Source organism: Gymnoscopelus braueri, assembly GCF_963280865.1.
Source record: "Gymnoscopelus braueri genome assembly, chromosome: 1".
Lineage (NCBI taxonomy): Eukaryota > Metazoa > Chordata > Actinopteri > Myctophiformes > Myctophidae > Gymnoscopelus > Gymnoscopelus braueri.
Window position 1 is genome coordinate 45647772 of NC_137603.1, and position 17754 is coordinate 45665525.

A 17754-nucleotide genomic window follows, 5' to 3' on the forward strand; every position below is an offset into this window, starting at 1 on the left:
GAGTTATGCGTTTTTATTTCAATGTGTACGTAGAACATGAACACGTATACTGGGTTTACGTCTGAGCAATGCTTCTGAGATAAAAATGTCTACACGCTGTCTCTTAAATATTTCAATTTAATTTTATTTAAAATGGAGCTTTCTAAATGTATTTTGTGAAAACTATAAAACATTTTGTACAGTAAAATTGTGTCTAAAAGAAAACTTTTTTCCCCCCCTTTTGCCTGTTTAACGCAATCTAACACAACCTGTTAAGCGAGCGGGCGGACACACTTCAATAATGGAATAGATGTTTCACTGGTGCAAAGTTGAAAATCAACTGACATGAATACCGTTGTGAGAAAAAGCCAGTGGAAGAGCTTCTCATATACAAACAAGATTTCCAATTCCCACCAAACCAAGGTGTCCAAAAATAACAAACCTCTCTTGATGCATGGTCTGCACCAGCTCTACACAGACCACACAGCACAACAACACCACACAATGGGAAAGGTCAGGCAATTCACCACCGCTGGCCTTGTTTTGGTAGAGTTACGATGGTATGAAGGAGAAAAAAAAAGAAAAAAGCGAGGGAGACACAGTACCAAAGAGGAGGAGGAAGCAAGGGAAGAAAGGGGGGGAAAAAAGTGGGTGAATAAAGCATTCAGTGCCGACAGCGAGGCACAGGACCGATTGTGTGGCAGAGTGAGTTATTTTGCTTCACTTGCTGCCGCCGCAGAGGGGTTGTCTCTCAGTGTGTGCACACGCCTATGTGTGCATGATTCCGAGAGTGTGTGTGTGTGTGTGTGTGTGTGTGTGTGTGTGTCAGAGAGAGAGAGAAAGCGAGAGGGAGGGAGAGAAATTGGAAGGGAGGAGCGGGAGGAGAAAGAAAGAGCACAAAGGTGAGTGGGTGAGTCTAAAAGGAGGGGGGGGGGGTTGCAGGTGAGTGAGGTCAGGTAACATTCACACAGCATGCCTAAACAGTAACATCACCAGATATCTCTAATTGATTTATAAATATACAATGCCTACACTTCACTGCCTATAAGTTCCCCTCAACAGAGGTGCAGCCTTGGAGGTGATGCTCATCAGTGTCTGAAGAGAATTGTCTTTCTTTTTTCTTTTCCCTTAGGCTTAGGCTGATGCAATTTCTCAATTTCATTTTTGAGGACGTATGATAACCCGCTTGTTTTACAATTCTGGCAACAGCATAAATGGAGAAATAATGTTTCGAGAACACAGCAGTGCGGTGGGTAGTCAGACAACCTTCCTAAGAGGAAGAAGGAACATTAATAATTACAGAGAACAATACACAGATGGCGAAAAAGAGAGGAGAGAGCAAGAGATTTAAAATGCAAGAAAGACAGCAATTAGTGGAAGTCTGAATAATACACAGCATCGGGATACCACAGGATAAGTGAGAATCCTGTTTAGAACGAGGTCAAGTCAAGGAAAGGAAGTTCCTGTAAAAGTTCAAGAGAACTTACCACTCTCTTTGTTCCGTCTTTGTCCTGGTAGTGATTGACACAGTAAGGCCTGATTTACACTTGGTTCCATGCCATGGTGCGCACTGACAATAGCCGATCTACAACGCATCGTACCACGACATGTTGTGGGCTTGTAGCTCAGCTATTTCCATCATGCAACAACAACGTGCAACTAGCTATAGATTGGGCTTAATCATGGCCTGGAAGATGTTCCTATATCCCCTGATCAAGGAACATTACATCCAATCTGGCTATGGGTTATGATGAGATGCTTGAATTTGAGAACAAACAGACACAGACACAAAAAACACCCTCTATCTCACTTCTATATACCCTTGCTGAAGTGCTGTTGAGCAAGCACTGCTTCCTAAGCTCCAAGGGACGCCGTGCTGTGGCTTGGAGGAGACCAAGCAGGGCTGGAGAATTTCCCTGCTAAGAATAAGTCATACAATATGATGATGATGATGATAATAATAAAAAAACATGTTGCACTGTTGGGGGTCAATTAACTTAAATCCCATTTTGAAACAGAGCTTTCAATTTAAACCTTTTAGAGTGGACATAGGAATAATTTGATCATTTGTATCATATCTGGTATTTCTTTGGATAAAATAAACAAAACAAAAACAAAACAGTTCCTAAATTTACTTGAACTGAAAGTGAATCATCCACCAACCCTGATACTGTATGTAGGTGTGCAGTGTACCAACAGTATTACATAAAGCATGACTGACGGCATGTTTGCAACACTGAAACAACTTTCCTTGAAGTCAGATTGGATTCTCTATAACAACAAGTGTAAACACAGACAAATGGATCGGAGCATAAACACGTGTCAAAAATGTTTAAATGTATCTCAAAGATGCATTCTGTCAGTTCTTCAACAACAATAACCATGGATAACTGCATTTTGACTCTAACAATGGCAGCTTTTTTCACCTGTAACAGTGACCTGTGTGTGACATCTCTCTCTCTCTCCTTGCACAGACATATACCACATATAAGAGGAATCCAACCATGCATGAAGCTGTCAGGTTATACACTTGCCTTTCCACACACGTGTGTTGCAGATGGTTACCAATGGTGCCAGTCCTTGCAGGCAAACACATTGGACCCAACATCAATGGTGAAACAAGAACAAACAGAACTGAAATATTTTATTCCTCACATAACGTTTTCTGTATATCTCTGTCACCGTTTGACCTAATTTTGTACTTTTGGGGCGTGTCATGGCAGAGCAGCTCATCCAGCAAACATGCCTGATGAGCTGTGAAGTCAGCATCCAAATCCAGGTCCCCTACCCTCTGCCTGCATTCCTATCAGCTCTCGTTTCTACTCACCTCCCACTGGAGGTAGACGTCATTCACTACTACAGTCTTGGGGTCAGATGGAGTGATCTCATTTCTAGCCTGAAAAACGGCAAGACAGACTGGAGATCAGAGGTTCATAACACATTAGTGCTTACTTTCCTTAGTGTTTCACACGCAGTAACCAAGTAAACAAAGAAACAACAAAATAAGAAAACAGTTTTCATATTTTGTTTAATAAATGAAAAGACACTTTGTTGAACTATCCAAAGAAATAATTGACCAGCATACGTATATACAACAATGTAGAGTTAAGGCAGAAGTAACTATTTCTTTTTATGTTAAAAATTGAGTTTAGGGGAGTCCTATTTTCTAACTTTAATTCGATTTTCTTTCTTATTTTGCATCTACTCGCTCTCCCTAAACAGGCCTCCCTTTGCCAATGTACTGTATATAAGAATGTGTTCTTAATGTCTTTGCCTTTTATTTTACTCTCGTTAAATAAAAGGTAAAAAAAAAAGAAAAAAGCCCTATTGATATTCATCAATAGGGCGAGCAGGAGTCACAACAAATGGACTCCCGGATAACACATTTTTACAGATTATACATTTTTTATTAAAAAAAAGAAAAGAAAAAAAGGCAAATTCTTCCATGATTGTTTCCGTGAGGTTAAATCTTTGTTGCCATACATTTAAAGGGAAATTCCACTGAAAAGTAAGAAGCATAAGTGATCTCTGCACAGAAATAGCGACTGCAGAGGTGAAGTGTTTAGAGGTAAGTATACTTAAAGTAATGACATACCCTCTGCCACTCTCAATCAATTTTGAAGAACTAATATCTACAGAGCTACAAAGTTAACTATGGAGAAACCAAGTGATGCCCATCTTCCCCCAGCTTCAGTCCTTTGTAAAGCAGGAAGTTGGAACACGCGAAGTATACTTTAGGTTAGGGCTATATCTCTAGACTGACAATAAGGGGAAAGCTGGCTGTGAGCTCATTTTACTAAGTAGGAAAGAGATCCAGAGTGGCATTTCCCTTTAAAAATAAGAGACTTGAAATGCCTGTTAAACATGTCTGTTACGAGTTGAGGTATTGTGGAGATTTTGCTTGTGCCCTTAATTTATTCTCTGCTGTACGACAGTGTCCCATGCCGCAAGTAGCCGACCTACAAGCTCACAACAGGCCGCATTGCCGCACATTATGAGCTTGCAGAACAGCTATTTTCGACATTTGACACCATCGTACGACTAAAATCAGGCAAACCACTGGTTGGGACAGTTGGCAGGTGGAAACGGTTCGGCAGGGTGATTAAGGTTGACAATACGCGGGTGAGGGAACAACCTGGTTGCTGCAGTCAAGAGGACAATACTGCGGAGTTCCAGGTGTTGGCTGCCCCTGGTGACTGAGCGGGGGGCTCTAGAAGTCCAGGTGCTTGTTGCCGGAAGTACCGGAGCCACAGGCTGAGCCCGCCATGACTGCTCCTGCTAGCTCCCCCCTGCTGACACGACTCACTGTCTCTGACAGGTCTGGAGGCAAGTGCAGCCTCTGCCGTGGTGAGAGAGAGAGAGAGAGAGAGAGAGAGAGAGAGAGAGAGAGAGAGAGAGAGAGAGGGGGGGTAGTGTGGGGTCAGGGAAGGGGAGAGAGGGGGAAAGAGAGTATTGCATTAGTGCAAATGGAAGGGAGACAACAAATACAACATCAACATAGGCGGTACACTTCAGTGATGTTCATTTCATGGAGAGCCCTTGTCGAGTTGAAATTGCATTAGATGCTTCAGCACTCCCCTCAGCACTGGCAGTGTGGCAGAAACCTGCTAGCATGCTGCTAAATGCCTCAGAGAGCTTTAGGTCTGTTACAGCTCATGGGGAATATAATGTGTGTGTGTGTGTGTGTGTGTGTGTGTGTGTGTGTGTGTGTGTGTGTGTGTGTGTGTGTGTGTGTGTGTGTGTGTGCACGTGCTATGCGTGGAGGGATGTATTGAATATATGTTTATAGGACATGAATTTATGGGCGGGCGAGTGGTACAAGGGCTGAGCGTACAGAAAGTGTGTACACAAGTGGACGTGTACATTTGAGTGTGAATACATGCACTTGTATTTGTGTCGATTGCAAATGGCATTTGTAACACAGATGATTAGAGTTGGCTTACACCAGAGTCATTAGAATCAAGTGATTTAGTGGAGTAACTTGTTCCTTAGTGAAGCTTATCAGTGGAGGAGCCCTGTGCCAACTTGGAGCACAAAGAGGCTAGAAGGTTAATGAGGGCCACTCACGTAAAGCCCCCCAACGCTAACACGCTAACTGCTGTAAAGCTTTAGAGGGGCTACTCAGCTCTCCCTCTCTCCCCCTCTAAGGACCGCCAATGGCACTCCACGAACAAAGTACTGAAGAGGTGTTGAGTGCGTCAAAGGAGGTTGAAGATCTCCAGAGTCAAGTGTGTGCACAACAATGGTGGAAAGCAGCCTGCTGGTAGAGTGTCTGTAGAAGGAATAAATGAGAACACAACCACCCCCCTGGTACATGAGTTAGTTGAAACCTGTAATTTCACCCTGAAAGAATCTACCAGGAGGACATCTGAAACCTGATGGTCCGAACCTCCACACCCAATCCCACCCCACCCCATTAAACCTTTCCCCGCCCGCCCCCAACCGTACAGCCTCCAGCCACACAGCTTTAAGAGAGTCCTTACTACTACAGATACTTATCACCCTCCTAATGACTAGGTGTTTGGGCGTAGGGGTTAACAGCATCATTACAAGGAGATAATTCAGAGGGACTATACGGAGCCCCCCAGCCTCAGGGTGGACAGGGCTGCTTCCTACTTCAGCAACATATTGTTTTAGGTAAAGACAATGTCTAAACATCTGCAGGGCATGTAAAGGTTCCACATTGTCTTTGTGTTTGAGATGTTCTGGCTCCTGTAGCTCACAGGTCAGAGGCAAGTCGTGCTCATGCAATCTCCTCCAGTCTCACACTCTTCCTTTCTTCCTTTGTGTGTGTGTTTGGAGAGACAGGCAAGTAGACGATGGCTGCCATGCAGCCCTAAAGATTACCTTGGGGGCAGGTGAAGCCTTGAGATGTGGTCATGGACCTATAATTTAATGTCAGACTTGGTAAGGTAAGATGACCAAGGCTGAGACGCACAAAATCTACAGGACTCGCAAGCATAAGCGCACAAACACTGCTTTTGGCTGCTCCATGTTGCTGATTCTGCCTGGCCACACATGGAGATTTTTTGGCCGCTTTGGGTGGAAAAAAACAGCATGTCCGGATTGTCCGCACGTGTATTCTCATAGAAATACGTTTTACAGTATATAGAGTGCCGAGACGTTACAGTTTGGCTGGGATTGGCAAGAATAGTTACGCACAAACCTGTGCAAACAGACAACAGAGATGCGTAATGGGTGATTACCAAGCTGGATTGAACCACTTAAACCCTAAATATTTAAATGACCAAAGTTCCTCAGGGGTCTATACTAGGCAGGCACCCTCCTTCATTACTTTAAAGTCTCTTAGCTGAAAATAGCCGAGTGTTGTAGAGCTTGTAGAAGTTTGTAGAGCTTGTAGAATTTTTCTGTGGTTAAATTAACCCCATGCCTAATGAAGCCACTAGAAAAGTTTGCACAAAGATGGCATATTGTACTACTAAATGTTTCTAGACCTCTCTTTCACAGGCTCTTTTTTTACAGACTGCTTCGCTCTCACAGAAAAAGGTTTAATAATCACACAAACTCATGTGTTGGGCCCCAAGGAGACCTCCAGAAAGTCTGCCTCCGCCCCTGCTTAAACTCACCTGCGTAACCTTTCGTGTCTACCGCTCATTCGAGTGTGATTGAGAAAGAAAAACAATGCATTGATCAAGCCTGGACTCGGTCCTGGTAAGTGCACTGCAGCGGAAACATGGTGGAGAGAGGCTGGGAGGAAAATCAATCACATATACATCGTCCTCAGTGGGTGAAGACATCACACCGTTGTCTGGCTGTCACGCACTCATGGGCCTGGCTACCGAGTGCCTGCTTGGCTCTGGGCTCCGGGAGCCCACTGAGCATGTGCAGAGCGAAGGTCAAACCAATCCAGAAGTGCAGCTCAACTCTCCTAACCTTTGAGTTCAGGGGCAGACCAGAACAATCAATGCCGACATCAAAGTTTGAGGGGGGGTGCGGAAAGAGCCAGTCGATAAGTTTGACACACAGTGGGGAAAAAGTGGGCCAGTGACAGCTAGCAGCCATCCCTGAGCAATGAGCATTCAGCAACAGCAGGTAGAAAACAATGTCTGTAGGTGGTTTGTTGGTTCCTGCGCCGAATCATGCACCATATGCTTTCAGTCCTGCTCCATAACAACTGATGTCATACCTGAATTCAGCTGTAAGTAAATTAAGGACGGCAAGCGCAGGATTCAGAGCATTTCACCCAGATCTTAAATGTATATGAATGTATAATGTGATACACTTTTAGTTTAACAGCGACAGGCCCGACTACAGATGTGTGGCAAATGGATGCAGGTCAGAATAAGACTGAGCCAGCGATACACAGTAAAATCCTCCGTGTTAATTTATCAATTTGTAACTCAGAGAGTGTACTAATGTAAACAAAAGGACCCATAACATGTGTACACTCTCCGAGCTAAATTAACACTGAGGATTTGACCGTGTAGACAGAGAGGCTATGGGTGTGCGTCCTTATGACCTGCACACGCCATGATGTAAACAAGCACATCCGGAAAACCCTCAGAGGCATCGTGGGGTGTATGTGTGTATAAAGTCTTTCCCTGCTGCCTGGCAACCTACTGGGGGGTGGGGTGGAAAAAAAAACCGAGAAGGGGCTGGATGTGGGGTAGGAGTGGGTGGCGGGAAAAAAAAGACCATTGGCTGCGGTGCATGGGGGGCGGGGTGTCTGCGCATGTGCCACGATGCGAGCGCGCAAGTGTGTGAGTCTGTGCACGTGTCATTGGAGTCCATGTGTGACAGAACAGAACGATAAGAGCGTCAGTGTGTGTATGTGTTGGAACTGTGATGTCGGTGTTCACTCCCTTGTGGCAGGAAGGGCTAAAGGTCTGTGGTTCAGCTGTGCTCCACAGCTAGAGGGGCTGAGGCCATGCTGGAAACAGGGTGAGGGGTGACAAAGCCCCAAACGAGCGCTAAGCACTTGAAATGAGCCCTCAGGACCGGCCCACAGACTAGCTTTGCATAAGAGGGTTACCGTAGTAATATCACCCCACAATGGACAAAACCCCTCAGTTTACTACTCAACTCTAAAGACTTATGGGATATGCTGCTTGACACTGGACTACAACACAACTGGTCACTCACAATCTCCACTTACAGCACCTCTTACATGTATGGACTCGAGAGTTAATTTGACACAGGGCTGATGACAAAGGCTGATGATTTCCACAGTTTTTTGTTAAACTGTGTTCTGACTTCATATTCACCACATGAACACTATCGTTCCAAACCTGGGCAATGTAGGCATGTAATTATAGGTGAACATTCGGCGAAAATAGGCAAATATTTTGTGAAAATAGGCTAACATTCGGCAGATGTACAAGCTCACGCATTACAACATGTTGTGATGCAATGCATCGCATGATGTACAATGAAATATACTTTTTTTTTTAATGACACAATTTAATTTTCTAATTTCCCCAAATGGAGCACAGAGGGAGCCCAGTTGCACAATGCAGCACCCATCAAAGGCATTCTACTGGTGGTAACGGCTTGCTAATGACTAGAGTATTAGGTGCTAATTTAACGAGTCATTTCTTCCATAGAGTTGTAGCCACACTTTCAAAAGGCCCGTGTACAGCTTAGAACTCTGGGAAACCCAACACCCTGTTGGAACACATGATGATTGGTCTGGCTGTTCCAATCAGATTAGCTGATGTCGGAACATGCTCAGGGAACTGACACGATGTTTACCATAAACACCTACTTAACACAATCATTGTAGAAATTCTGCAAGCACATAAGCTCCATTAAGTCACTGATATACGACAGACAACATGGTGTCAATTAAGTTGATATCACTACAACCGCAAGCAGAATGACAACCGAGCAATCTCGCCATCTGCTATCATGCATGAATAAATAATTCACAAAATTCGACGGTTGCGATAGTATATGAAATACACAATTTCTCACTTCACCACAGTATAGATGGATGGATGGATATATATACTATACGACAGTATTCATGGACAGTGGTCACATTCGAAGCAGCATCTCCTCGCACAGATTCCATTTTCTTGAGCGGCCGAGCTGCAGTGCAGCCACTGTAAACTAATGTCTGGCCATGACACCAGTCCAATGTCCTCCATTTCCAATCCCATTTCTACCACAGGACAAGGGTCAAAATGGTAAGAGAACATTTCCTGGCTAAAATGGGTAGAAATTTCCCAGACTTGCTGCACTATACAGTCACTAGAACCAAGCCAAATCACCTCCCAATACCGTAATCCCTCACACCTATAAAGTTACCATGCATTGTGTGGGAAATAATTTGCTGAAGGTTCCAGTCTTAACTTCAGCAAACCCAAAAGCCCACATAATGAGGTGATGTTCTTTTCTATTCTGGGGGCAAGCTAACGTCACATTTACGCTAGCAATTTCAGAGAATACTTCCGCTCCCCTGCCTAACAAAATGCAGAAACGGCACAGCATAAATCCCATCACTTTTGGTAATTCTAGCCCACCTGCACCTAACAAAGACTGACGAGAAGCTCTACCTTCCTCTTCTTTTGTGGTTACAAAGAGAGTGCAACACGATCCCCGGCCTTGCCCTCAGAATAACCTGCAGACTCAGAGAGCTTTTCATCCCCCCTGCTCTAGGAAATTGTAGAATACAGAATGGTATGTGTGCGTCTCTCATATGCATTTTCTCTTGATGCAGTTCTGTTGTATCCTTTCATATTGTCCTGTTCTATTGTTTTGAAAATTATGCATGAGTAAAGTGTGTGCGCTCGTGTGTGTGTGTGTGTGTGTGTGTGTGTGTGTGTGTGTGTGTGTGTGTGTGTGTGTGGTAAGTGAGAAACAGAGTTGGAGGGGGTGGGGTGGGGGGGGTAGAGGGAGGGAGGGAGAGAGAGTAAGAGAAAGAAGTGCAGAAAGTAGGCTAATAGGCAAATCTGGGCCTCATCTCATGTTTCTCCTTGGTAATTGGGTGATGGTCACCTGCTCACCATGTCACCTGCCGTCTGAACCAGGATAATCTCAGAAGCAAGCAGACAAACAGTCCGATGAATGCAGACAGACAGAAAGAGGCACGGGCTCCACAATTCTTCTGCTTCACGGCTAATGCATCTGACAGACCAGGCAGGCGGGAGAGGGATGAGTAAGCATTCTAAGAGTAATTATATTCCCAAACAGTGAAAGAATAGGAAGGGACTAATAACCTACAGGATTTGATTAAAATGAGCATGTCCCAACGGGAAATTGATTAGCTGACAATATTTCTACCATTTAATTTTAATACCAAATGGAATGTTGTTATTTTTTCTCTTGAACGGCTAGCACCTTACTTACCCTTCACGCTCCAGAGACTGGCGTGAAACAGCATTTGATAGCATCTGTCATGTTACTAAAGATAAAGCTCATGAGAATCACAGAGCTCCGCTTCTGAATAATGCCTAACTTATGCTTCGGCATACGACGGCAAATAAATCGGGCTTAAGCCAACGGAAAGACACAGAAATCTAACTGTACTGTGCTATAGTACTGTACTGTACAACACAGTTGGGCTCATTATCATCATCTTCATCATCTTCAAGTGAACCTTCCTCTGGGGGCTTCTGCTCAGGACTGTCAAGAGCTTTGACAGGGACGACGGTACAGGGCCGTTTTGCATTTAGTCTTTTCAGTTTGGTTTTGTTTATTTTTGGAGGGCACTGTTGGTTTGGACCATGGGCATTGTTGGGAGAGGGGGTGAGAGCATGTTGACCACAGTATATGTGTGTGTGTGTGTGTGTGTGTGTTTGTGTGTGTGTGTGTGTGTGGGGGGGGGTTAGTTGGTGTTATGGACTCGGGCACAGCCAGAGAGTGCTGGTCAGTCCCTGGAGTGACATCACGGTGCCTGGGGAGAGAGGGGGAAGCGTAGAGGGCGTAGAGTACAAACATGCATAAGTGTTGCCTTCACTACTGATAGGGTCTCTGCAACCAGCGCGGCTGCATGGGTTATGACAGCGTATCTGGGGCACCTCTCATGCCCTCCACCCCTCAAACACACATTCTACCCCTCAAACCATGACTCAGATATAATATTCTCAGGGTTAAAACACCCCTGACACTTCTGGTAAGAGCACATTTTCTAGCGCAACATAGATGCCCTGTTTACACTCATCACACTCTGGTGTGAGAAAATCTCCTTAAACAGTATCTTTATCGTCTAAAAATACAAAAGCACAGCTTGCCACCAGCTACAGCCGGGTAAGTCTATTACTTCCACAATACAGAAAACCACATTTCAGCCCATTTCCTCAACTGAACCTCATCACGTAGTATTTAGAAATTAACTGTAGCCCCTCGGACAATGTCAAGACAGGATTCTCCTACTAGCTGTCTCCTCACACACAGCATTATTTTAACTCTTACTGTGCAGCATCAGTCATCATGCATAAAAGAGCATTTCCAATGATATTTTATCATGCATTATTTACACCTTCTCCCATTGCATTCACTCTGGAAAATGCCCACCACAAACGCACACACACACACAGACCAGTGTCACAAAAGGGTATTTACAACATCAGTACACGGGAGCTTGCCTCCCTAAAAATGCAGCCCATCCCCTCCTTTTAACCCTTTCCATTTCTGTCTTCCCCCTCACTTTTCCTCTCTGACTGGGTTCACACAGTTTACAGGCACAACATTTGGCAAAGTGAAAGGTCGTCTGGAGGTTACTGTGTCAGCCTGGGTAAGGGGCTGACCCCTTGGGAGTGTGGTGGGGTGATGGAGGGGGTGGGATCTGTTATTGTCTGTCATTGTACTACTGGGTTCGCTAGCATGAGACCCACAACTGGAGAGAATAGGAGAGTGGGGGTTGGGGGGAAGGACATTATCTGTCATTTGAAATATTTAGTTGCTTTTATTAGATGATGTTATCGTGGCTGCTGTCACCACCGAGACATCGGACCCCCCCCCCCCACTCCCGACACACACACACACACCTGCTGACTGCTAATGTACTCTGTGGTGCGACTTTCACCGCGCTTCGCCCGGTGAAGAGAGATCAAAGTAGCTGTCTGTCTTTCTGTCCGCTCAGTGCCACGAGGGGAACCCAGCAGGGCAGCAGGCATTTAATCTGTTTACACAATAGCAGAGGGGAAAAGAAAAGATAGGAAAGAGGTAGGTGGGTCAGCGTTTCTCAACGCTAATGCAAAGCAAATGCTTTACAATGGCACAGTACTGGTACTGGGACAAGTAAAGCGCTGCATACTGCAAGTATATTATCTTGGAATCAGACGGAAGAGCCAGACTGCCTGAAACCATCAAATTAGACATGTGATCAGTGTGAGCTCAGCCGGACTTCTACGTACATCTTGGATGGTCTCAATCCAGGGTTTTCCAAGATCGTGTAAGCCTGATTTAAACTTAGTTACTTGCACATTGTGTCGCACACTTACATACAGTAGGCAATCTACAAGCTCACAACGTGTTGCAGCACAATGCATTATATAAGTTTGTAGATCTGCTATTTTAGGTGTGCGATACCAGCGTGCAACTAAGTAAAAAATCAGGCCTACTTGCAGGAGGCAAGATGAGGGTTCAGAGCTAGACGAGTAAAAGGGATGAGGAGAGATGTGGGAGGTAAGAGAGATGGACAGAGGGTTGTTTGATGTGGAGGTGAACAGAGGAGGACAATACTTATTCTTCAGAGTAGATCTACACTGAGTTGGAGTGATGTCAGGGGGACCGTGGGTCAAAAGTGTGAAAGTGTGTGATAATGAATATATGATATTTAGTGTGTGTGCCAAAGAGAGGCATGTGTGTGTGTGCGCATCTTAATTGTTTGTGACATATGGTGGTCCAATGTGTTTGTAAATGTGTGTGTGTGTGTGTGTGTGTGTGTGTGTGTGTGTGTGTGTGTGTGTGTGTGTGTGTGTGTGTGTGTGTGTGTGTGTGTGTGTGCGTGCGTGCGTATGCGTTCGTGTCCGTTTGATGGCCCAAATGAATAAAAGAGGCTGGGTATAATCCATCACTAGCTGATAGTCCTCACAAAAAAGGAGCCCTTTTTTGCTGAGAGGACAGCCCTTGTGTGGACAAAGACCACCATACTGGGGACTTCATAGGACCCAGCTGAAAAGGTGTTGCCCGGAGTAACCCCATTCACACTAACAGGCATGCCGGCCAAAGCCAGTCATTACTGCTGACTTGGACCAGCCGGGCCACACATAGACCAGCCTAGAGCCTCTAAGGCCATTCACTGGGCCATTCGGCCCACAGGCAAACAGCCTGAACTCTGCCACTGGGGGAGCATCAAGAATTGTTACCGTCCTATTCGACTGTCTGTCTTGACAGCTTGAATGTATGCAGATTCTTTCTTAGGAAAAGAAAATGGGGAAAAAGAAGTGAATCTTCAGTTTTACTGGGTAAACTTTGAATATGATCTGAATACGATGTTGAATGTGGCAACGCGGTATGAAAGATAATTCACAATGCGAGATGAGATGATTCAGTATCATCTAAGACTAAACCCATTGAATGTATACAGCCAATCCAATAAGTATAAACGATGAGGAAGTAAAACAAAAGGAAAAATAAAATATCCGAACACTCAATGCAAAAAAATTGCCTTCCTCCATCAAGGCAAAAAAATAATGTACATTCTATTTTTGGGGTAGTAAACAAGTAACTGTTATTTGGAATTAAGGGATAGTTGAGCTGTGCGGTTATCGAAAAAGAATGCAAATTGTAGAGGCTAATAAGCCCCGATGAGAAGTGGAGGAGGGTTTGCCTCCACAAAGAGCATTCTTTCATTATCCTTCGATAACAGAACGGTTTGCAGTTGATAATCCCACTTATTCCATTGCCACTTACCAAGGATGAAAAAAAGAAGCAGCATTTATTCACACTTTGGGATAATGCTCTTTAAAAAGAAAACTGCATGGTCACAATCTCCATGGGAGAAGCTGTAGTAACGATGCAGACATGAGTACCAACTCAGTCAGTCAACTGACCATAGGCTCTGTGTAGTCCCGGGTTTCCAGAAGGTCATACCGTTTCCTGTTTCGCTTCATTTCCCATAGCTTCACACACATAAAAGGTGTCATTTGTGTTTCCCGTTCAAAACTGTTGTCGAGCCAATCAAATAAAGCTATGGGACAGTGGACCGGAACAGGAAACAGGTATGCCACCTTCTGGAAACCTGGGACCACAGTTATGCACAGAGTCGATAGTATGTCTTTAATTTTTTTACCACAATATAATTTTGTGTTCCCCAAAAGGTTGAAATTAATATTGAAATCCATGTTGTTTATTGCTTGTAGCTAATGTTAGCTTAAATACTGGCTAATACAGTCAAATGTTTAAATAATGGCTAATACGGTCAAATGTTTATCACGTGTATTAATTTAGAATGGTGTTGAGACCGCAGCCGCATGGTTATCTGATCATAGTGCAAACTGTCTGGCCAATCAGGGTTGAGTATTCTCTTTCAGAGCAATTTGATGAACCAATATGAAGAAAATGAAAAATGTAAATAGTTTTCTGTGCTTGTTGTCACCGTTTACAGAACGTTCATCAGTGTGGATGGTCAAATCATTATTGGTATTGTTATAGTTATCATTCTTGGCGTGGACGGCCCTTTAGAACCCTGTAGACAGTAAAATCCTCAGTGTTCATTTATGCTTTTGTAACTCAGAGTGTAGGTCCACTTGGTTACATTCATTTTGTACACTAATTAACACTCATAATTTAACTCTCGCAACCCCACACCCCCTCTCTATTTCAATGCATGCCACCCCACCCCTTCATCTCTCCTCCCCAGCACTGTCCCTGTGGGCTGGTGGTTGTGTAAATTTAGCCGCAGCTTAGGTGAGGTGCATCCTGGGTAGATGGTGGACACAGCCACCTTTAGGGTGTTTAAGATGTCAAAGGCAATGAGACATCACCTTGGTTGCCCTGTCAAAAAATCCCCACCTTCCACGTTCCCCATAACCCCTAGGAACTGAAAGGTGGTGGTGATTCTCATTTTGTGTGGTTTCTAATTTTGCCTGAAACACACCAGCCATTATCTAACCTACAGCTAGCAACACTGGCTGGAGTGTTAATTGTGAAACATTAGTATGGCTATTAAAACACTGAGCCAGGGCCTGGGGGGAATGCTTACCAAAGATAGAATTCAGACAGACAGCACTAAAACATGTGCTCCCCTCCCTGTAAGTGACACCTACAAGAGCTGGCAATACAGAGACTTGTTTTAATCCAATGTTCATACACAATATAACAATTCAAGAAGGGTGACACTTGTTTCCCTGTTTGACAACAAATTTAAATAAACAAAAAATAGTTGTAGGCATTACTACAAATTTGAATCAATTAATACACAACACATGTCCACGTATAAAGTTAAGCTTGTATAGGATTTGTATTAAAAAAAAATCTCTTACAGTAAACAATTTGTGCCACTGTGTACTACAGTAGCTCTAATTGATTCATTAGTCATTCATGTTGGCTTCTCTGTTCTGGTTATTTGCGCACAATTATTTCCCCCTCCAACTGTGCGTAATTGCCAAAAGTTAGCTGGCAAATATTTTGATACAGGCCAACATTTTGGCTATGGTGGTGAATATATGTCACAAACAATGGCAAGTGAGTAGTGTTAACTTGCAGAACTCCAAAGGACATAGCTATACCCCATCAAAAGTGAAGAGACAAATAATACCATCCCTGCAAAAGGTACGCATGTGTTCGACACACAGGAAGCCATTTTGTCTGTTTCAGATGTCATTGAAGCTCAGGGGGATCATCAGTGTCAAAGCAGAGGTTCAGTTTGAAGTGCTGAGTGTGTGTGTGTGTGTGTGTGTGTGTGTGTGTGTGTGTGTGTGTGTGTGTGTGTGTGTGTGTGTGTGTGTGTGTGTGTGTGTGTGTGTGTGTGTGTGTGCGCGTGCGTGCGTGTGTGCGTGCGTGTGTGCATGCGTGGAAGTGTGTTTGTGTGTGTGCACTGTGTATAGCATACAGTATCTATCTGCAGGTAAGTTGCCATAGTGGTTTACTTAACAAGAAAATCAAGTCCAAAAAAAAAAGAAAGTATTTTCCTATCTTACTTTAAACCTAGAACTAACTGTGCAATATTTTGCTGGCATTCCTGTAATTATGCTGACCAATGTGCAAGAGTCTTCTGGAAATATAGATTTGATTTGGACAACTTTTGGTTGTCCGAATCAACCAAAAAGATTATTCGGGCAACGTCTCCTTTGAATATACTGTAGGTCCTATGGTATATTGAAAGGAGTCATTGCCTGAGAATCAAATAATCAGTGCTGATTCATGGTAAGTGAAGCCTACGTATGTCATCATCTTGAGTAGTTTTTGGTGGTAAATAAGGATATTGGTAAAACGATCAAAATACAACTTTGAGAACAATTAATTTCCCCCGAAATCCTTTATTGATTCCATGAAAAAACATTGCACTATTAATGCCCAACTGTGCCATCTCGAAATTCTAAGACAAAAGCAGATACAAAATACAGGAGATTATGGAGCTGAATAACAACATTGGGAGGCATTCCAAATGTGACTATCAGCTTCTTCATTTTCCCTGATGCAGAGTTAGGCATTTTTGCTGGGAAATGGGCAGCCTGCCAGATTGGGGCCAAGTCAGAGTTGTCAGGGGATTACAGTTCTGCCTTGCTCTCTGCAGGGGGTGTAGAGTGGGCCTCAATTACCCCAGAGCGGCTTGTTTGATTTGGCCCAGCACTTTTGGGGACAGACCAAAAGCTGAATAATGCACCATTAGCAACTCAAAATCCTGCCCTAAAATGAGTCCACTTATGCATCGCATACAGTAATTGTGTGTCTATCAAAGGCTGGCAGGCCTACACCAATTACCCTGATAACAACAAAACATTCTATGCATATTATTATCGGCCAAACACCTGTGGGCAACCCGCAACATCCAAACACCGCGGAGTAAAACTTATTCATCTCACACACAACTCATTTGTCACTAAAACACTAAACACTTTAGAACACAACCAAATTATGTTCATAAATACATTATTTGTAAAAAAGAAATTGCAAAAACAATATAAAATGTATCAAGAGAAAGGGTGTGATTGTTGAACTACACAGGAAGTGATATGTGTTTATCTGTTTATATTTGTATTTAGCGGGTGTGAGGTGTGAGACACAGAGAGAGAAAGAGAGAGCGCGAAGGAGAGCGAGGGAGAGCGAGGGAGAGAGGGAGAGAGAGCCCCTACTCTGGCTACAGTTGGAGCTGTGCAATTGAATTTCACAGGATATGAGGCAGCAAATGGCATGTAAAGGCTGGAGAGCGTTGGACGGCTGCTGCTCCACGGGCCAGGCCAGATAAGGGAGGTGTAAGTGAAATCATTAGGTAACTCTGCAGGGCACCAAGGGCCAGTCTGAGGCTGGCAGGGGGCTCGGTGAGCCAAAGGTCCTTCTTGAGCTCCATTGAACACCCACTCATCCTGATATACATGCACTTACAAACACACACGGAACATCACTTACACAAACACAAGCTCCAAGACAAATAAGGACTCGGTGGTGCACACACACACAAACAATTGCACGCTGCTTTTTTTCCACATGCACAACGTTGCGCATGCGCGCACATTCATGCACAGCGATGAACGTGCACACAAACTCAACTCAATCACATGTGCACACACAATGCACGCGCACGCACGCACACGCACACACACCACTTCAAACTGCAGACGCCTCATTGAGGTATCAGCCCCAGTGATTGTGTTTGTCCACCTGGGTATGAAAGAGCCATTCTGGCCTGTGTGGCGGAGACAGCAG

At 44.2% G+C, this 17754-nt stretch overlaps 1 protein-coding gene across 3 annotated transcripts in view; it reads right to left on the reverse strand.

The window, feature by feature from the left end:
* Positions 1-3035: 3035 nt before the first annotated feature.
* elp4 (elongator acetyltransferase complex subunit 4) overlaps positions 3036-17754 on the reverse strand; it is a 69798-nt gene continuing 55079 nt past the window's right edge. For all 3 annotated transcript variants that reach the window (XM_080425520.1, XM_080425519.1, XM_080425518.1), the window contains one exon: positions 3036-4318. In XM_080425520.1, coding sequence (XP_080281646.1) covers positions 4190-4318 — 129 coding nt within the window. In that variant the 3' untranslated portion in view covers positions 3036-4189. The remainder of the gene's footprint in view (positions 4319-17754) is intronic.